The sequence below is a fragment of the Mus caroli genome, unplaced genomic scaffold (assembly GCF_978045245.1).
Source record: "Mus caroli unplaced genomic scaffold, Mus_caroli_1 scaffold_18, whole genome shotgun sequence".
NCBI lineage: Eukaryota > Metazoa > Chordata > Mammalia > Rodentia > Muridae > Mus > Mus caroli.
Window position 1 is genome coordinate 11018726 of NW_028227273.1, and position 18741 is coordinate 11037466.

The 18741-nt window shown below is 46.8% G+C and overlaps 1 protein-coding gene across 5 annotated transcripts in view; it reads right to left on the reverse strand.

Moving 5' to 3' along the window:
• The window catches only part of Mta3 (metastasis associated 1 family member 3), a 117419-nt gene that overhangs the window by 3652 nt on the left and 95026 nt on the right, over positions 1-18741 (reverse strand). For 2 of the 5 annotated variants that reach the window (XM_029471265.2, XM_029471264.2), the window contains exons 16-17: positions 15508-15654; positions 1569-1762 (exon numbers count right to left, since the gene is read on the reverse strand). In XM_029471265.2, coding sequence (XP_029327125.1) covers positions 1602-1762; positions 15508-15654 — 308 coding nt within the window. In that variant the 3' untranslated portion in view covers positions 1569-1601. Of the gene's footprint in view, positions 1-1568; positions 1763-5580; positions 5782-15507; positions 15655-18741 lie in introns of those variants that run through there. The other 3 variants (XM_021185943.3, XM_021185942.3, XM_029471267.2) reach the window with 2 other exon arrangements.

The following is an 18741-nucleotide window of genomic DNA, read 5'->3' on the forward strand; positions in this document are numbered from 1 at the left end:
TGCCAGCCTCCCACCAGCATGGTGTCCAGCAGCAGGAAAGGGATGGCTCAGAGTGTAGTTTAGGGATAGACCAGAGAGAAAGTTCACGTAGGTCAATAAAATGCCCAAGGGACACTAAAGCATCAATGCCAGGATTTGGATGCGGATACAGTGTCTGCTGGTGAGGCTACTGCATCCCAGGCCAGTGGTCCTGTGTTTACCCACAGATCTCTCAGGACTTCTGGCTGATTTTGGAGGAATGAGGGACGCACCGAGCTGGGAAGAGCAGACCACACTGCCTCCAGCGTTTTGCATGATGCTGACACTCACAGGCTATGAATACACTCTGTAAGAGAGTGAGCCTTGACTCCTAGTGATTCGGGGCCAGGACTGGAGCCACGCCCCTTTCCTCCCCAACACTGCTGACTCTGTGCATCTGGACATGTGACAGAACAGCAGACGCGGCTGCCAACACTGTCACTGCTGTCTTCCATTACACAGCGGGATATGGAGGATGCTGAGATGGGACAAAATGCTCAGAGATTCTCTCCCAGAATCCACTGCAGCCTAGACGGAACCAAAACGTCCACCACCCATACAGGTCAGATCCATCCCGAGGGATGGAGGATGGAGCTGGGCTAGAGCATCACTTCAGGAGACTTTTGAGAACGGGGAAGGCATGGATGCACAGACTGGTATCCAATGGGGGCTCGTCAAATGTGCTAAAGGTTCAAATTTAGTTCAGGAGTCAATCAACAGTTGCATTACTGGCCCTCTTGTATGCTATGACAGCTTTGCCAGAACGATAGGAAGATCAGAAAGGTTGAGGGCTTGCTTAAGGTCACGCAGTGAGGACACCACGGAGTCAAGCTTTGAACTCAGATCAAGTTTTCCTGTTCCACGGAGCCCTCCCATTCTCCACCCAGCCCCATATTCTACTACAGTCTGATAAAAGTGTGCCTTCTTTCAATGTCTGAGTTACGAGTGTGCCAGTGTTTCTCAAAAGTCCGCTCTCCCACCTCTCATGGGGAAGGTGGGGACTGTGATTCCCTTGTCCGTACAGAAATAGAACACTCACTTGAACACAGTGTACAGAGGCCATGTTTCTGACCAACCATGGTAACATTTTGCTAAGCTGCTTGAGTTTCAGAGCAACCCTGTCCTGCTAGTAGCTCAGGATCTGGAGTCCAGGCTCACACCTGTTTTGCCCACACTGGCTCTGAGACAGGCTACCCCTTCTCTGATACTCAGAGCTTCAGAGTCCCAGTTCCCATGTTGGTCCTCTCAAGCCTGTCACTTCACTCTGGGCAGACTCATGTATGCAGGAGTTTGCCCAGACCTTCCTTAGTCCCACTGCACTTTACTGAAGCGAGAACAACGGGCACCTTCAAGTACTCTAGGTACACGATATGCCATGGTGGCAGCAGCGCATGACCCCAGGAGAAAGGTTTAACTTCCAGGTCTCTTTCTAAGACCAAAGGCAGGCAGAGCCACTTATCAAATTTTTGCTCATACGCAAATGACATTATCTTTTTGTTCATGTGCAAATGTGTTCCTCTGGCCACTAACTCTGAACGCCAAGCACTTACTTTGTTTTCTGCAAAATGTCCCCTATTGTTTGACTACTCAGAAGTACTTGAAGCCCGTGGACTTGGAGACTCTGCCCTCTGATCAACTGGCGGCGCCACAAAAGCAATCTCTTTTACAGTTTCTAGTTGCAGGCTTCTGAGTTCATGTCCTCCCCTTCCGAAAATCAGAGAATTCACCATCCGAATCTTGGAGGCTGGAAAGCAGATGGTGAGTGAGACTATGCGTGTAAGGAAACTAGACGTGGGCCAGTGAGCTGGCTCAGGAGGTAAAGGGCGCTTGCGTGCAAGCCTGGAGACCCGAGTTTGATCCCTAGAACCCAGCCAGTGGAAGGAGTTGTGTGGTCAGACATGTATGTATGCATGAGTTTGTAAACACACCCCCACACACTTGTGCACATGCGCACACACTCACGTGCATATACACTCACTCACACACTCACGTACTCACGCACTGATATACACGTCTGAGAGCTAGACTTGAGGCTGGCAGGGAGGCTGAGAGCCCAGTTTGTTCAGACTCCTCAAAGGGCTCAGAAAATGATACCAGGAATCGGAGAGGGAAGACTGAAGCAAAGGAGATGAGTTGAAGGGTGTCTGTCTGAAGAAGCAGGCCCAGAGCTCTCCCCAGCCCAGGTCCAAGGGCAACTGTCTACTTCCCACCAGGTATCAAGCACAGCTGAGAGATCAAGTGGATGCGTGTTCTGAGCGGTGACCCTCCAGCTGTTCATCTTCCTTGTGAGCTTCCAGAATGTGGGCAGCTAAGCACATGCCCTCTAAGGAAGTCACAGGAGGAAGATTCTCTGGGGATCCTGAGGAGAGAGCATATCATTAAGATTCTGGCCTCTGGGGTCGCCCAGCGACTTCCCAGTCCCACCATGCCAATGTGTTGCTGTTGTTTCCTGCAGTATTGCAAACTGAACCCAGGGCCTTTTACCCAGACTAGGCAAGCCCTCTACCATGCCTCAGTGTCCTTAAATAAACGTCACAAGGGGAAAAAATCTCTAACACAAATGCTAGAGATCAAACATAAAAATCAAAACGTTATCAGTGTCCTCTGAGAAGTAAGAGTTTACATAAACAGCGAGATTTTCTTTTCTTTAAGAACTTTCTTTTTTTTTTTTAACCAGGAAAACCAAGGTGGAGAGGCACGGAAGGACGGAGTTCTGCTTCCTGCAATGGTACGTTAATTTATATTAGACTAACTCTCCAGCCAGTCAACTCTGGGCAAACTAGTAAAACAAACAACTATTTGGGGGTACTAGAGAGACTGTTGCCCTAAGACAAAGTGGGAGGGACTAAGTGAGGAGTATTCAGTCATTGCTTTTCCTGAGAGCAATGGAAGACCAGAGCCTACTCAGGCAGAAAGCTGTGGTCTAACTGGAATGAGCCATTGGAGGTAGAGCCTGAGGCTGTCAGGCTGTCTGTAGAGTTGGAAACCGAGAAGACTCAGGGGGTCCTCAGATGATCTTACCCTGCCCCTAGACCATAGATAGGCTCATTTCTGACTAGTAAGGACAGAGGAAGCTCCGAGAGCCTGGAAACACCAGGAGGGTTCAGTGACCCGAGAGGGGTGTTAGTAGCCACCTGTGCTGGGAAGGCATAACTTGGAGTTTAATTTCTACCAGTTTACAGGGGCTGGGTCAACATGATTTTTCCACTGAAAACCCATGAAGCTAAGCAAATCCGAAGACCTCACATCTTTAAACCAGTGGCTGTCAACCTGCCTAATGCTGCAACCCCAAAATACAACTTCTCATGTTGTGGTGAACCCCCAGCCATAAAATTATTCTCACTGCTACTTCACGACTGTAATCTTATTACTGCTATGAATCATAGCGCAAACGTCTGTGCTTTCTGATGGCCCTTCACAGGGATCGTGACACAGTTTGGGAACTGTTGCTTTAAACTAAGCTGCCTCCACAGGACCACAGCGATCAGGGCTGGAGAGATGGCTCTGTGGTTAAAGTGCTTATCACTCATGCGCAGAGAGCAGAGTTTGCATCTCCAGAACTCAACGCAAAATGCTAGGCAGGCGTGGTCGACGGCCTGTAATCCCAGCCCTGGAAGTGGGAGATGAGGATTCCCAGAGCAAGCTGGTTAGCAAGATGAGTCACACTGGGCTGGGCTGAGAGACCCCACCTCAGTGAGGTGGCAGAGTGGTCAACACCAACCTCTGCCTCCATGGTACATGCACTGGAAACTCACCACACATGCGAACATGCACGCAGACATGAGCCAACACGCACACAGACACATGCCAACGTGCACACAGATCCATGCAAACATGCACGCAGACATGAGCCAACAGGCACACAGACACATGCCATCATGCACACAGATCCATGCAAACATGCACGCAGACATGAGCCAACACGCACACAGACACATGCCAATGTGCACACAGACCCATGCAAACATGCACGCAGACATGAGCCAACATGCACACAGACACATGCCATCATGCACACAGACCCATGCAAACATGCATGCAGACATGAGCCAACATGCAAACATGCACACAGAGGCATGCCCCCTGCCACACAGAAATGGAAAAAGGAAGAAATAAAGATCAAAGTGATTTTCCAGTTTGACCACTTGCTAGAGCAAAACTCGGGACACGGCAGAGGAAATGGAAGTCAGAGTCTCTGTAGCCTGCCATTCACAGTGACTTGTATTTTCAAGTTTTAGAGAGAAGAGACAGGAAGATGGAACCAGTAATCAAAAGGAAAAATGTTAGCAGGAAATAAATGTGAGATTAAAGCTGTAAGAAGGAGCACGCAGGGAATCAGACTGTCTGCGGTAAGTATGTTAAAGAAGCTAAGAAGAGGAGCTGCCATGGGTGCCAGTGTGGTATGTTTTCATCTTTTTCCAGAGACAGGGTCTCACTACATAACTCAAACAGGCCTTGAACTTGACATGTGCACTAAACTGCCCTGAACTCACGATCCTCCTGCCTCAGACCCCGAGTGATGGGATTACAAGTATGGCTGGCCTTATATTGTATTTTAGAAATATAAAAGGACGTGCCCTTGATTCCAGCACTCAGGAGGCACAGGCAATCACACCTCTGTGAACTCAGGCATCTTCTCCACCTCTCCAGCCCAGGCCAGGCCAGCCAGGGCTGCACAGTGAGACCCTGTCTAAAAAAGAAAGAAAGAAAGAAAGAAAGAAAGAAAGAAAGAAAGAAAGAAAGAAAGAAAGAAAGAAAGAAAGAAAGAAAGAAAGAAAGAAAGAAAGAAAGCAAGCACCAGGCATTGGTGGCGCATGCCTTTAATCCCAGCACTTGGGAGACAGAGACAGGTGGATTTCTGAGTTCGAGGCCAGCCTGGTCTACAGAGTGAGTTCCAGGACAGCCAGGGCTACACAGAGAAACTCTGTCTCAAAAAACCAAAAAAAGAAATAAAGCAATATAAAAGGACTGGATGGCCAAGCATGGCACACACCTTTGATCCCAGCACTCAGGAGGCAGAGGCAGGTGGCCTTCTGTGAGTTCCAGACCAGCAAGACTACAGAGACCCTGCCTTAAAAATTAATTAATTAATTAATTGTATATTATGAAAACGGAGCAGAATATCACTTTATGGGATTTTCAAATCTGTGATGGAGCAATGCACACTGACTTTAAGGATTCTGTTTGATTCATTTCACTTTGAATTTCCTAAGAAAAGACTCATTTAAAAGCACAGGCCTGTGATCCCAGCATTCAGAAAGCTGAGCAGGAGGATGGAGTCAGGGCCTGACCTGGGCCACATAGTGAGACTGTCTGGAAAAGAAAAAGAACACACAAGAGGAAGAGGAAAAGAGCGCTTACCTAGCATGCAGAAGGACTTGGGTTCAGAGAACTGAAAGGAACAACAAACTCAGGCCAGGGCTGGACCAGTTCAGTGGTCTAGCACGCATGAGGTCCCGGGTTTGATTTCTAATGGTGCAAAAACAAAACAAACACCTACAGACAATTTTCATTACATTTTATTATTTTTAAATATTTTTTATATTTTTATAAAATTTCATTACATTTTATTAATCTGTGTGTGTGTGTGTGTATGTGTGTGTGTGCGTGTGTGTAGGCATGTGCGTACCACAGTGCACGTGTGGAGGTCAGAGGGCACTTGAAGGAGTCGGTTCTCTCCTTTCACCATGAGGGTCCCAGGGATCAAACTCAGGTCACGGGCTTGGTGGCAGCGCCTTTACCTGCTTAGCCATCGTTCTGGCCCTAAAAACAATTTTTAGAAGAGAGATGAAAAAAAGAAAGAAAAGTGATGTGGTCATCCTGATATTAGAAAACACAGACGACTAGATAACAAGTATTAACACTGATAACGAGGGTCACTTCACAGTGGTTAAAAAAAAAAGACATAAAAATCATATATGCACTTACAAACACAGGCAGCAACTGAATTGAAAAATCCATGGAATACAAAGGGACACACTAATGGAAAGACAAGACAAATCTGATTGGAAAGTTAAGTTCAGACAGTTTTCCAGAAAGAGGAGGACCTTGGACATGCACCTGTCAAGGCTTGTAGGATTGTGTTGACTGAGGTGAGAAGACCCACCCAATGTGGGCGGCACCATCCCCTGGCCAAGGTCCTGGACTCTATAATTGGAGAAAGTGGGCTGAGCAGTCACTTTGATCTCCTTACCATGGTGGACTGTACCCTCAAACTGTGAGCCAAATAAATTTTTTCTCCCTTATGTTTTTTTTTTGGGGGGGTGGTGTCAGGTATTTTAATGAAGTAACAGAAAAAGAAACTAAGGCAGAAAGTCCCCCCCCCCCCATTTCCTTGCTAGAGCCTGGGAGCTCTCTGAGGGAGAGCCTTTACACATTGGTTTCTGAGGTAGGTCTTTATTTACTGAGGCATCTAGATTCAAAACTGAGAGGCTGAGAAAGCTCACAAATACTTTCCCTGTTCACTTCCCTGTAACTACACAGTGACTCAACCATCTCTACCTCTAGTCCTAAGGGAATCTGTCACCCTCTTCTGGCTTCCCTGAGCACGAGCACGAGGTACACACATAGTGCCCATACACACATGCAAGCAAAACACTCATAGACATAACAATATAAAAATAAGCCAGGTATGGTGGTGCACACTTTTAATCCCAGCACTTGGGAGGCAGAGGCAGGTGGATCCAAGTTCGAAACCAGCCTGGTCTACAGAGTGAGTTCCAGGACAGCTGGGGCTACACAGAGAAACCCAGCCTTAGAACAACAACAATAACAAAAACAACCCAAAAAATGATCCAGTACTGATATCTGGAAGGCTCCTTGGACATTTGTGCCCAATCTTTGATATTGAGTCTAACCTTCAAAGAAACTAAGTCCCTTCCCTTCCCTTGTCTTCTCCAAGCATTTCCAAACATCTAAGCGTCTCTCATACTTGAGGCCTAGCCCTCCAGCCAGAGGTTTACTTTCCTTTCAGGAAGGTTACCCTCTACAGGTCACTAAGACGGGGAAATCCAGGGACAGACTGTCTTTAAAGGCTTTGGAAAGGACGTCTGCAGGTAAACAACACTTAATTGAAGAAGTCAGCGTGGGCCCTCACAGCTAAAGGCCAGCCTGGTCTACAGAGTGAGTTCCAGGACAGCCAGGGCTACACAGAGAAACCCTGTCTCGAAAAAAACAAACAAAAACAAAAACAAAAAACCAGGTTGCTGGTTAATCATGCCTAATGCACTTGGGTCTATCTTCAGAACAACCCTTAACCCTGTGGCTTCTTAGGCCAAGGAGACATCTATGATCCTCAGACAGTGAAGGAGCAGCCTTCAAGCCCTCTTGAGACACCGGGCACTCCTCTGCACTGCTTCGTATTTAACAGCCCACCTGGCCCTTTATGCTGCCCTGCTGGATGGAGCTGGACCAGGGGCCGTGTGCACAGCAGGCAAGTGCTCTACCACTGTGCCAGACTAACAGAAGTTCTAGTAGCGCTGAACTCTAAATTGCTGTGCTGTCAATGATGAACCTACTGACCCTCCTGCCTCTACTCCCAAGTGCTGGGGTTATGGATGTGTATCACCACAGCTGGGCTGCGAAGCGATAGGGTTTATCTCCAGGGTCTGTAGGCCCTCCCAACTGAGCTATATCCCCAGCTCAAAATAATGGTTCTTAACTACACAGTTTAGAAGATATATTTAGCCAAGTTATGGCACACTACATTTGAGACTAGGAGACCAGAGGTGAATCTAAAGAACTTGACTTTCTTCCATAAATAATGTTTTAGAACATTCGAAAGAAAAACTGTGGTCTTTGGAAATGATGTTAAATTGGTGACAGAAGGCAGTGGGGCCCAAGCACGCCTGGGTGTGCCATCCACTGTCCCTGGCAGTCTATTTTTATTGGCATTTGTGAAGACAGCAGATGCAGCCCCAGAGCTCCAACACTGGTACGGTGGCCCTCGCCACCAACCGGTTCCCATTGCCGAGATGCCAACAGTTGGACTTGTTGGATCATGGATGCCAGAGACAAATCACTGAGAGGACACTCTTTCGCAACCCAGATCATAATATTGTCCTTGGAAAGCCATTGGCAGTTGATGACCCTCTCCACGGGTGAGCTAGGGAAACGACATCACTCAATTCGGTAGATAAAGAACAATCTACAACGTGCCAGCATGCCCCGGGGGAAATAAGCCAGAAGAGAGAGGATTAGAACAGGGCTATTACACAATCCATCACTTTTCCTGCCCAGCTGCCCTGGCTCCACCCCACTTCTCTTCTGGGGCTTGTTGCTTTGGTTTTCTTCACACACCGAGTCTTATCCACACTACCTCTTAGACAGTAGTCATGCCATTGTAAAGGTTTAGGGCACCTCCAGCTGTGCCCAGTGGGCAGTATCAGTCCACAGCAGGCTTTCCCGCCAGGTTCCCGTGTGATGGTGGTGGAGTCAGCACACAATGATGGCAGCGTAATGAAAGGTCAGCGCATCGGGCCAGCCAAGACTCCGTCAGCTGAAGCGGGTGGGAGGAGTCCGTCTGCTGAGGAGGTCAGGGGAGGCGTACTCAGCCCATCTGCTCTCTCCTTGCTGGATTTTTTATTCTTCAAATGTAGTCTTCACTGTGAGAAATACTCTGCTGTCTGAAGATCTTGATGTCCCATCCTGCTGCTGTCGGCTTCTAATTATACAAGCCTGCAAGCAAGCAAGCCCACTCTAGAAATGGAATTCCTGCCTTTACTGCTCCTTGGAATTAAGTAATCGAAGGCAATTTCTTTGTAAAGATATCACACCCCTTCATGTGCAAAATATACATGGGGGATATAATACTATCCTACCTACCTCAGCTTCCTCAGTAGCTGGGCCTGTAAGTAAAGAGCACTGAGTCCCGGAGTCACGTTAGGAGAGTCACACTCTGAGGTAAGAAATAAAGGTAACTGGGCACTTGTGTAGTATGTACAGTGCCCAAGTTCAATCCATTTATATACATATGACATGGACACCACACTCTCGAACTCAAAGTAGCTTTGGTTACCTGCATAAGATGGGGCCATGTCCCGTTAAACAAACTCCCATTCATGTTCTTGTAGGCATTGCTAATTAAACTTACTGGGTCACAAAAATACAAAAGACAAAAGAGTCGGACAGAGGATTCAGTGGGAGGGGCCCAGTGGAAGGGGAAGGATTCAATGGGAGGGGGAGGGGATTCAGTGGGAAGGGGCAGGGATTCTGCAGGAAGGAGCAGGATTTAGTGGGAAGGGGCTCAATAAGAAGGGGAGGGGTTCAGTGTGAGGGGGAGGGGTTCAGTGTGAGAGGGAGGGGAGGGCGTGGTGGTGAAAATGACCCAAATTCATTAAACGCATGGATGAAATAGTTTATGAATAAAAAATAAGTCATAAGGAACAAGCTGACATTTAATTTATATATACTATATAATTCACATAACTATAAAACTGGTTGATATCCTAGCTTTCCTCTTCCAAATAAAACTTTAATAGCTATTTTCCAAGTCCTCCTCCTCCATCGTCCTTCCTTTCTTCTTCTTTCTTTCTTTCTTTTTTTTTTTTTTTTTTTTTTTGGTTTTTCGAGACAGGGTTTCTCTGTGTAGCCCTGGCTGTCCTGGAACTCACTCTGTAGACCAGGCTGGCCTCGAACTCAGAAATCCGCCTGCCTCTGCCTCCCGAGTGCTGGGATTAAAGGCGTGCGCCACCACACCCGGCTTCTTCTTCTTTCTTTCTTTTTTCTTCTTTTCTCTTCTTTGTGTGTGTGTGTGTGTGTGATAGGCTCTTATATAGCCCAGGCTGTCTTCAAACTTGCTACTATGGAGAGGATGGCTCCTAAATGCTGGGATAACAGGTGTGTACCCCCTTACCCACGGGAGCGCTACTCTGTGTGTGTGTGTGTGTGTGTGTGTGTGTGTGTGTACACATAGAGACTGGAAGTCAACCTTACCCACTGGAGAGCTACTCTGTGTGTGTACACATAGAAACCGGAAGGCAACCTTGGCTATGTTCCTTAGGTGCTGCCTATTTTGTTCAGTTTTGTTTGTTCTGTTTTGTGTTTGTTTGTTTGAGATGGTGGCCTGGAATTCACCAAGACGGCCAGGCTGGATGGCTGGAAAGTCCCAGGGATTGATCTTCCTTGAGCAGGATTATGAACAGGTGTCTTCTTAAAACTATATTTACTTATGTTTATGGGTGCTTTGTCTACATGTCTGTCTGTGTGGCACATGTGTGCTTGGTGTCCTCGGAGGCCAGAAGAGGTCATTAGATCCCCTGGGAGTAGAGTTGTAGATGGTTGTGGGCTGACATGAAGGTTCTGAGAATCAAATCTGGAAAAGCGGCCAGTGCTCTTATCTGCTGAGCCATTTATCCAGAGTGCCCCTCACACCCCAGTTCTGGTTTTCAGAGACAATTTCTCTATGTAGCTCTGGCTGTCCTGGAACTCACTCTGTAGACCAGGCTGGCCATGAATTCAGAGTTCAGCTTGCCTCCTAAGTGCTGGGAGGCGTTCACTACCATGCCCAGGTCTCTCCACCACACTCCTGCTTTCAAAAGTGAGATCTGTAGATAAGATGCAGGCCCTTGTGCTGGCAGGACTGGCCCTTTTTCCAACTGAGCTATAGGTCCACACTGCAGAGAGAACCTTAACACTTACTGGGCACCCACTATGAGTCAGAGGCAGCAGACTTCATTTAAACACCTTCTACCTTCAAGTGGTTCTTTGCATTTTCTCTTTTCTTTTTTTCCACTCTCCTTCTGAAAGCCGGAAAAGAAATACTACAGGGGCGAGACATGGAGGGAGAAACTTTGGGAGCCCGAGAATGGAGCCCACCGGTTTCTGTCAGACACTTCAGTCTGAGTAAGAAACAAACAAAATGAAATGAAACCAAAAGATTCCCGAATAGCCACTGCATTTTCCTATGTATTTGCAAACAGACACTCGACTCTTATACCCAGGAAACATGAACATCACCCAAGAGCATGCCTCACTCAGCACAGCCCAGGGTCCTTATTCACCTAGAGGATGACCCAAGATTGGGAGTTCAAATCCCACTGCAGCTACCCGTTAGCAATGTGACTTTGGGTGAGTCACTAAACCTCTCTGGGCTGTTGATATTTTTTTCCCCCACTACTGAAATGAAGTGATGAAATGATATAAAAGCATAAATGATGTCATCGTGAGAACAGCTCTGTAAGGCGGGTGCCATCACTACTTTACAGATTGAAAGAGGAGAAAACAGGTGTGAAGAAGCCAAAGGCCTCACGGGAGCAGGAGGGAGAAGTCCAAGATTCATTGCAGCTCCTGCAAACACTTGGCTGCCTGTCTCCACTGCCCATGGTACAGATGCATCTATTCCCCCACCCCACCCGCCGCCCTTTCTTGTGCTCTCAGAGGCACAGAGAGCTTCCCTTAAAGGGCCTATCCCTGATAACTGGGCATTAGCGGAGTGGAACCCCTGTAGCAGGTTCTCCGTCTGCCAGTAATACAAATGACATCAAAGCACCTCTATGTATGTCGGCAAATGGGTGGGTGACAGCACAGGGTCCGACACTAGGACGTACCACACTGAACATATCTGCGCGGTATGACTGTCAGATCAACCCTGCCTTTCCAGCTCCCGGCACTGAGGCTTCTGACACGAGTCCGTCTGTACTGGCAGAGTCAGTTCCGTTGGGTGGGTGCTGTATGTGGTCCGACACCTTAGGACTGGCTTAACCCACACTCAATGCTTGTTCTCTGACCCTAGTCTATACCAGGGCCAGGTAAAAGACAGAAACTTTCAGGAAAGCAGTATGAAATTGTCTATTTGGGAGTGGGGGAGGGTGTGTGTGTGTGTGACAAGGTGATCTAGAATGGAGCTCAGCTGTAGACTGCTTCCCCCAAAATAAATGTGTGTTAGTGCACAATGCCCTAGGTTAGACCCCAGTACTGTAGACACTAGGCATGCTGGCACCTTTGCTACCTCTGGCGTTTGAGGAAAGCCTGGGATACATGGCATCTTGTCTCAAAAGAACGAAAAACCATTTTTGTTTTTGTTTTTGTTTTTGTTTTTTTTGGTTTTTCAAGACAGGGTTTCTCTGTATAGCCCTGGCTGTCCTGGAACTCACTTTGTAGACCAGGCTGGCCTCGAACTCAGAAATCCACCTGCCTCTGCCTCCCAAGTGCTGGGATTAAAGGCGTGTGCCACCACGCCCGGCTCATTTTTTTAAAAAAATGTCTGAAAAAAATTCCTTCTTGCAAATATCAAGAGTTCCCACCATCGGGAACCGTAAGTGCACCCATGCTTGCCGCTGTGGTCAACAAGGCTGGCTTATGTTTCTGCTGCTATGATGTTCCAACCTCACCTCGGGACCAGAAATACAGAACCAAGGGACATACACTTGGAACTCCGTGGAATCGTAAGCTACACAGCGATTTCCTGCCTAAAAGTAAAGAAAGCACCTGAGAGGCAAGGACGGGAGATGAGTGACAGAGAAGAGACAGGAAGCTGGGAGGCGGGACACTCACTGGAAGCAGGTTGTCTGCAGCCAAATTAGTTTCCCCTATCTTCCCAGTCTTGTCCATCTGTTGGCTGTGGTAACTAAGTAGCTGTGCTAATTGGTTTCAACATTGTATCACACGGGGTAAGGCTTTTCCCCATGAATCTGTACCTGCTTTGGTATCTGATAATAGAACTAGGAGATGGAAACTTCCTACACTAACCAGATATTATCCAGCACTGAGGTTAGTCGGGACCTGGATCCTGAGAGAATAAGAAACACAGTCACTGCTCCAAGGAAAGGGCCCACTAGGAATTTGTTTCTGTAGCAGTCTGGCTTCAAGGCACCAAATTTATCCCTCTGATAGCTTCCTGACACTTGAGACCAAGTCTCTTAAAAAAAAAAAAAAAAAAAAAAAATCCTTTGCCACGGCTCCCTCTTCTCCCAGAAGGGGGCGCTAGAGAGCTACAAGTATCCTTCTGTTCCAGTCAGCCACACCCTGTTAGCACAAGCAGCCTGTTCCAGTCCTAGCCATTCTGTGTAGCTCTGTCTATCCTGGAACTAGCTCTGTAGACCAGGTTGGCCTCGAACTCAAGAGATCTGCCTGCCTCTGCCTCCCGAGTTCTGGGCCATCACCGCCTGGTATATCCTCTGAAGCTTCTAAATTGAGATACTTCCAGTTTCTGTGCCCTTTGAACTCAAGGACATTCGCCGTGTTTGCTGGTCTGTTCTACCGTCCAGCTGTTGTTCTACTGATGTCTAATAATAACTTAGCTGTTAAAACAGTTAATATAGTTTCTATTTCTACACTTGATCTTAGCCCAAAGGCCGAGAAGCCATTATAGTTTCTATTTCTAAATAGTACTCACATTGCTTTTAAAAAATATTTTCAGGCTGGAAAGATGGCTCAGCTGGGCTCACAATAAAAAATAAAAAGAAGCATGTTTAAAAGTTTTTATCTTATTTTTAATTATGTGTGAGGGGCTATGTGCACATGACTGCAGTGAGGGTGGAAGAGGAAGTGGGAGTTAAAGGCCCTTGTGAGCCACCAGGCACGTGTGCTGTGTCTTCTGCAAAGAGAGTATAATTCTAACTCCTGTGCAGTCTCGCCAGCCCCTTCTGTTTTAAGATAAGAGTTTGGGTGTGTAACCTGGGCAGGTCTAAAAACTCCTCTCACCGCTTCCTCCTGAGTGCTAGGGCTCGGGTGTGGACCACCACACTCTCTGCTTGCTGGAGCAGTTACTAGAAAGTGATTCTGAAACTCATTGTCCTTGACTTAGAGTCCATCTGTGCCCATATTTGGTAAACTGGGGAATTACAATCCACTGCACTAGGTCTGTTTTCTTCAATACTTTCCTTTGTATAATTTATATTGTGCACCTAAGTGCCAGGCTCTGGGCACATAGATACAATTGTGTGCCCTAACAAACCCATCCCAACCAGGTATCAACCAGGTATTTCTGACACGGCAGTGAGGGAGATGACAGACACATGTAGCTAGCAGATATAGAGCCCTGGGCTCGATCCCCCCAACACTACCTAAAATGGGCATGATGGCACACACCTGTACCCAGCCCCTGGGAGGGAGGGGCAGAAGAACAGACACTCAAGACTAGTCTTTAACTCCATAGTAAGTTTAAGACCAGCCCATCTCAGAAAGGAGGAGGAGGAGGGAGAGGAGGAGGAGAAAGACGAGGAGGAGGAGGGAGAGGAGGGAGAACAGCCTACTTTCTGCTCCGCAGCAGGACTCTGGGAAGCAGAGAACATGACCAGGTGGAAAGAAAGGAGCCAATACTCCTTTAAGTCTGAACCCAAGGCCCCCTCTGTGGCTGAGGAAAAGCTGGAACGCAATCCCATTTCTCCCTCTGACCTCCTCTTTGCTTGGTCTTCTACTGCCTCCTTGTCAGGCACATGAGAGACAGGGAGCCGAAGTTCTTACTGCCCTGACAGTGCTTGTGTAACCCTGCTATGCAGCCAAACCCTTGAGAGGCACATTTAGAGCGCGTGATATCTTACAAACACAAACTAAGCTCTTCACCCGCAGTAGTTTACTCATCTTGGCATGACGATGGCCATCGAACGCCACAGAAAGGGACATCAGCCATGGGAATTATTATAGGAGGCCTATTCTATATCCGTGCTCTAGGGCCTTGTTATATGTAATTTACTGTCTCTGGAAAAGGCAGAGCTCCTAAGGCAGGAAAATCCTGGAGAGAGTTTTATTCGTAAATAAATGCCAAGACTTAAACAGTAAAGACAGCTTCAAACTCTAGGACATCGAAATGAACAATATCTACCGCCTGCGTGATTTATTACTGTGGCGTTTGGGGTCCAAATGGTGAGATAATTCAATTCCGCCTGAAGAGTCATTATACGGCTGAGCCAAAGAGATGCGCTCTGGGTAAGAGGCAATATTTCTCAGGTTTTCCATTTCAAACAAATTACTTCTGTATTTAGGATATCACCCAGGCAATTCCTTTCGTGATATGTAGCCCTCTCGGGCAATTAAAAACATGGATATGATGAAAGAAGTTAGGGGCAGATGCCAAATCCAACGTGATCCACAGAATACAGAGAAAGCCCTGGACGTCACTGAGGGTTCGACACGAGGCAACGTAATCCTTCTTAGGCAAGGAAACTTAAATTGAGAAGTGAGCCCAAACAGCAGCAGGAACACTGGCTAAATACAGATTCCCCTCCGAACTAGGCTCTTGCCGCATGTGGCAGTGGGGAGCTGGTGCTGAGCAGGTCTCACTGGACCACAGCAGCCTTCCCCTTCATTCCCTTACCGGCTCACATTCCCACCAACCTCTGGGCTTTTTTAGAACATGAGCTCATATAGCCCAGGTTAGCCTCAAACTCATTTGGTGGCCGAATCGGCCTTAAACTCCTGGTCCTCCTGCCTCCTCCTCTACAGTGCCAGGGTTACAGCATGAGCCACCACAGGAGCTAAGAATAGCCATAATAAGCAGGCAAGGACAGAGTGGCCCCAGCCAGTCAGAGAAGGATCTGCAGGGTTACGTACCATCTAGACCATTGTGATGGCTGTAGTTTCTTTTCCCCAGAATGCTCAGAGAGGTGTGATTCGGAGTGGTGAGCATCCTCTTGGTAGCTGGAGTTTGCAGGCTTGGTGGAGACCGAATTACATTAGGTTTCTTTGCGGGATGAATCTCTGACAGGAGGAGAAAGGTTTATCAACTCAGAGCATGGTATTGGAAATCTGTACAGACTCTAACACAGCTAATAGGCACACATCTTCTTTCCTAATGACCCGAGGGTTGGTCCCCTAGGAGGCAGCCATGGACTTGCATAATGAGGTAGCTTCAAGTGTTGTTACCATGGCTCTGCTTATCAAGGCCACTGGCTCCTCCCCTGCTGGCTGGAGCTCTGAGCCTCAGGTGGGGAAGACAAACACTCAGAAAGCCACTTCAGAAGGTCACTTGCAACATGAGATTTGCTAAGGGAATAAAGCACACGGCTTCTTCGGCGCTTGAGAAATCTAAAGAGCATCTGCAGAGGCGGCTTCAGAAAAGCCTGCCTCTGTGCTCTGTCCGCCAGGAGAGCACGCAGCACATCTGGTGTGCAAGGGCTGGGAAAAACAAGATTCCTCCTCTAGCTGTGCAGCAAAGCAGTCAGGTCTGGGGCCAGAACATTTCCACGACGATGAGATTTGAAACCAGAGTTCAAACACTGTAGTCAAAATGTAGATGGCACACTTTGACCAGGGAGATGCCACAAAACTGTGACGTGTAGGAGGTTCATGGTTAAAAGCCTTTGCTGAGGGCCATAAAACCTGACACCTCTTGTTCTTATGCAGAAACTACAATTTCCCAGTGGGAAGTGGATTTAAAGACCTCAGGCCACAATTAGTATGAGTGCCTTGGCTCTAAAGCCCCACCCATTCCATGTTCCTCAGAGTTGTCACCTAGCATGTCACCTATGCTCAAACCAACTTGTCTTTTTAACTTGTTTGCTCAACTCGATGGCCAAAATAGCAAGATTTACTGAAATTTAGGAAGTGCCATTCGGGCTGTTATGACTATTCAACTTGGTCTGATCAAAATCTTAAACTTCTTAAAATGTAGGCTTGGCTTGCCACTAACATCCAAACGAACGATGTCGTCCAGCATGGCACTGATGGTTTGCCAACTTCACTTTTCATTATAACCTGCAGACGCTGACCTGAGTGAGACAGTGAACTCCTTTAACCCTTAGATGCACGGAACCTTTGTCTCTCCAGTTCTCTCAACCTTGGGCCATATGAAAATACTGTTCCTATGTTTTTCATCCCTTCAAAACCTTCAAACAAAATGATCAAGGCTGAGAGCAACTGCTACTGTTGCCGAGAAGGTAGACCTAGCACACAGAGGTAACCACTCCCAGGGATGCGGTGTATGGCAGCGGTCCAGCACTTGCCTGTCCTGCATGAGGCCTGAGTTCAGTTCCGCAAACAACTCACCACACACACAAGTCCTTCCTCCGAGTGCCTAATGCACATTAAAAGCTGTAATTTGTCACATCTCAAGTTTTGTTTGATTGCTTTTACTGCACGATTCCCCCACTTTGCCACACCACCTCCAGTAGGATCTGTGTGACACGTTCCACAGACTGAGGCGATTGACCTCAAAAGGGGGAGGCCTCCTGGAACCGGTTGTGGAACTCTTCGCCGGAGAAAAAATATTGAGCCGTAGTTCTCATGGCAATCGATCTGTTTTGTTTTCTCTTATTCCTTTTCTTATTTACAAGTTCCTGGTAGCCTAGGCCAAGATCTTAAGTGAGAATCATGCATGGGTAAGAAACCATCCCTAGAGATGGGGTCACTAACATGACCTTATCCCCAAGGAAACCAATGCTTTACTTTCTAAATCATTTACAAAACTATTATGATAGATAAAAACTTTCCCAACAATAAATTTCATATGGCTACACGTGTGTCATTGGAGGTGGATTTTGGTATATGGTAAAGAAAGCCTTAATTAGAAAGAATTAAAATAGTTTAAATTGATACATTGAAGATTTATAAAAAATCAGGCACTAGATGTTAAGTAATAACTGACCATGGGGCTGGAAAGTTAGTTCAGCGGTTAAGAGCACTGACAGTTAAAAATGTATTAACCTGCTCCTGGAAATATGCCACTAGCCTTGGATGACAGCCCACATTGAATACATCCTTTTAGAATTGTTATATTTTGATGGTTTATAATGATGTTACCTGTTCTGTTTGTGATTCACTGAATACATAGTTTCAGAGTTGTAATGCTTGGATGATTTTTGTGCTTTACTGTGCCAAATGATTTTTGTTGGTATTTGTGATTGTTTCACTGGATATAGTTTCTAAGAGATGTAATGTTTAATTTTTTTTAATGTATAAAACCCCCTGCTTGAGAGCTGCAGGATACACTCAGATTAAAACTGCCTCCGTGCTTGTTTCTGTTTGTCACCGCCAAACCCTTACCCACCTAGCTTCAAGGACCCTCATTCCAGGGACCCCCATACTCAGCTGGGGTGGATCGTGGCACTGCTTGACTAAAAGTTTTGAAGACAAGGTTTTACTTATTTGGTGACCCCCAAATTATATTCTATAGTGTGCAAACATGGAGATGGGGGTTCAGCTCAGCCCATTTCTAAGGACAGGACAGTCAGGACTTAGGGGAAATGCACAGAAGGTGGCCCCGACTCTGCAATGCTAAACTCTTTTCTTACAGATGGGAAGGGGCCCCAGGAGTCGGTCCTGGAAGAGATGATGCACAGTAGCCTTTAAGGCCTTATTCTCCACGACATGCCCGTAACCATGTGATATGTGAGAGGACATTAAAGCAAGCCTGGCTTCTTCTGTTCTTTAACTTTCTTGAGATAGGATCTCATGTAAGTGAAGCTGACCTTGAACCCCTGATCTTCCCAAGTGCTGGGACTAGACATGTATTCTATGGTTTATTTTATTTTATTTTATTTTATTTTATTTTATTTTATTTTATCGAGGCAGGGTCTTGTGTAGGCCAGGCTGACCTGAAACTCCCCATGTAGCTGAGACTTCAAGCTCTTTAGCCTTTGAGAACTAAAACAGGAGCTAAAGTATCGTAGTAACATCAAAGTTGGCGCTATGGGTTTCTGGGACAGATAACACATCAAGTTCAAGGCTACACTTTGATTTTTTCAAAGATCAGATGCCTGGAGTCTGAACACTTCAAACACATAACACATTCCAGGCAGCAGAGTGAGGCTCGGTGTAACTTGGAATATTGAAAAGGAAATATTGGCG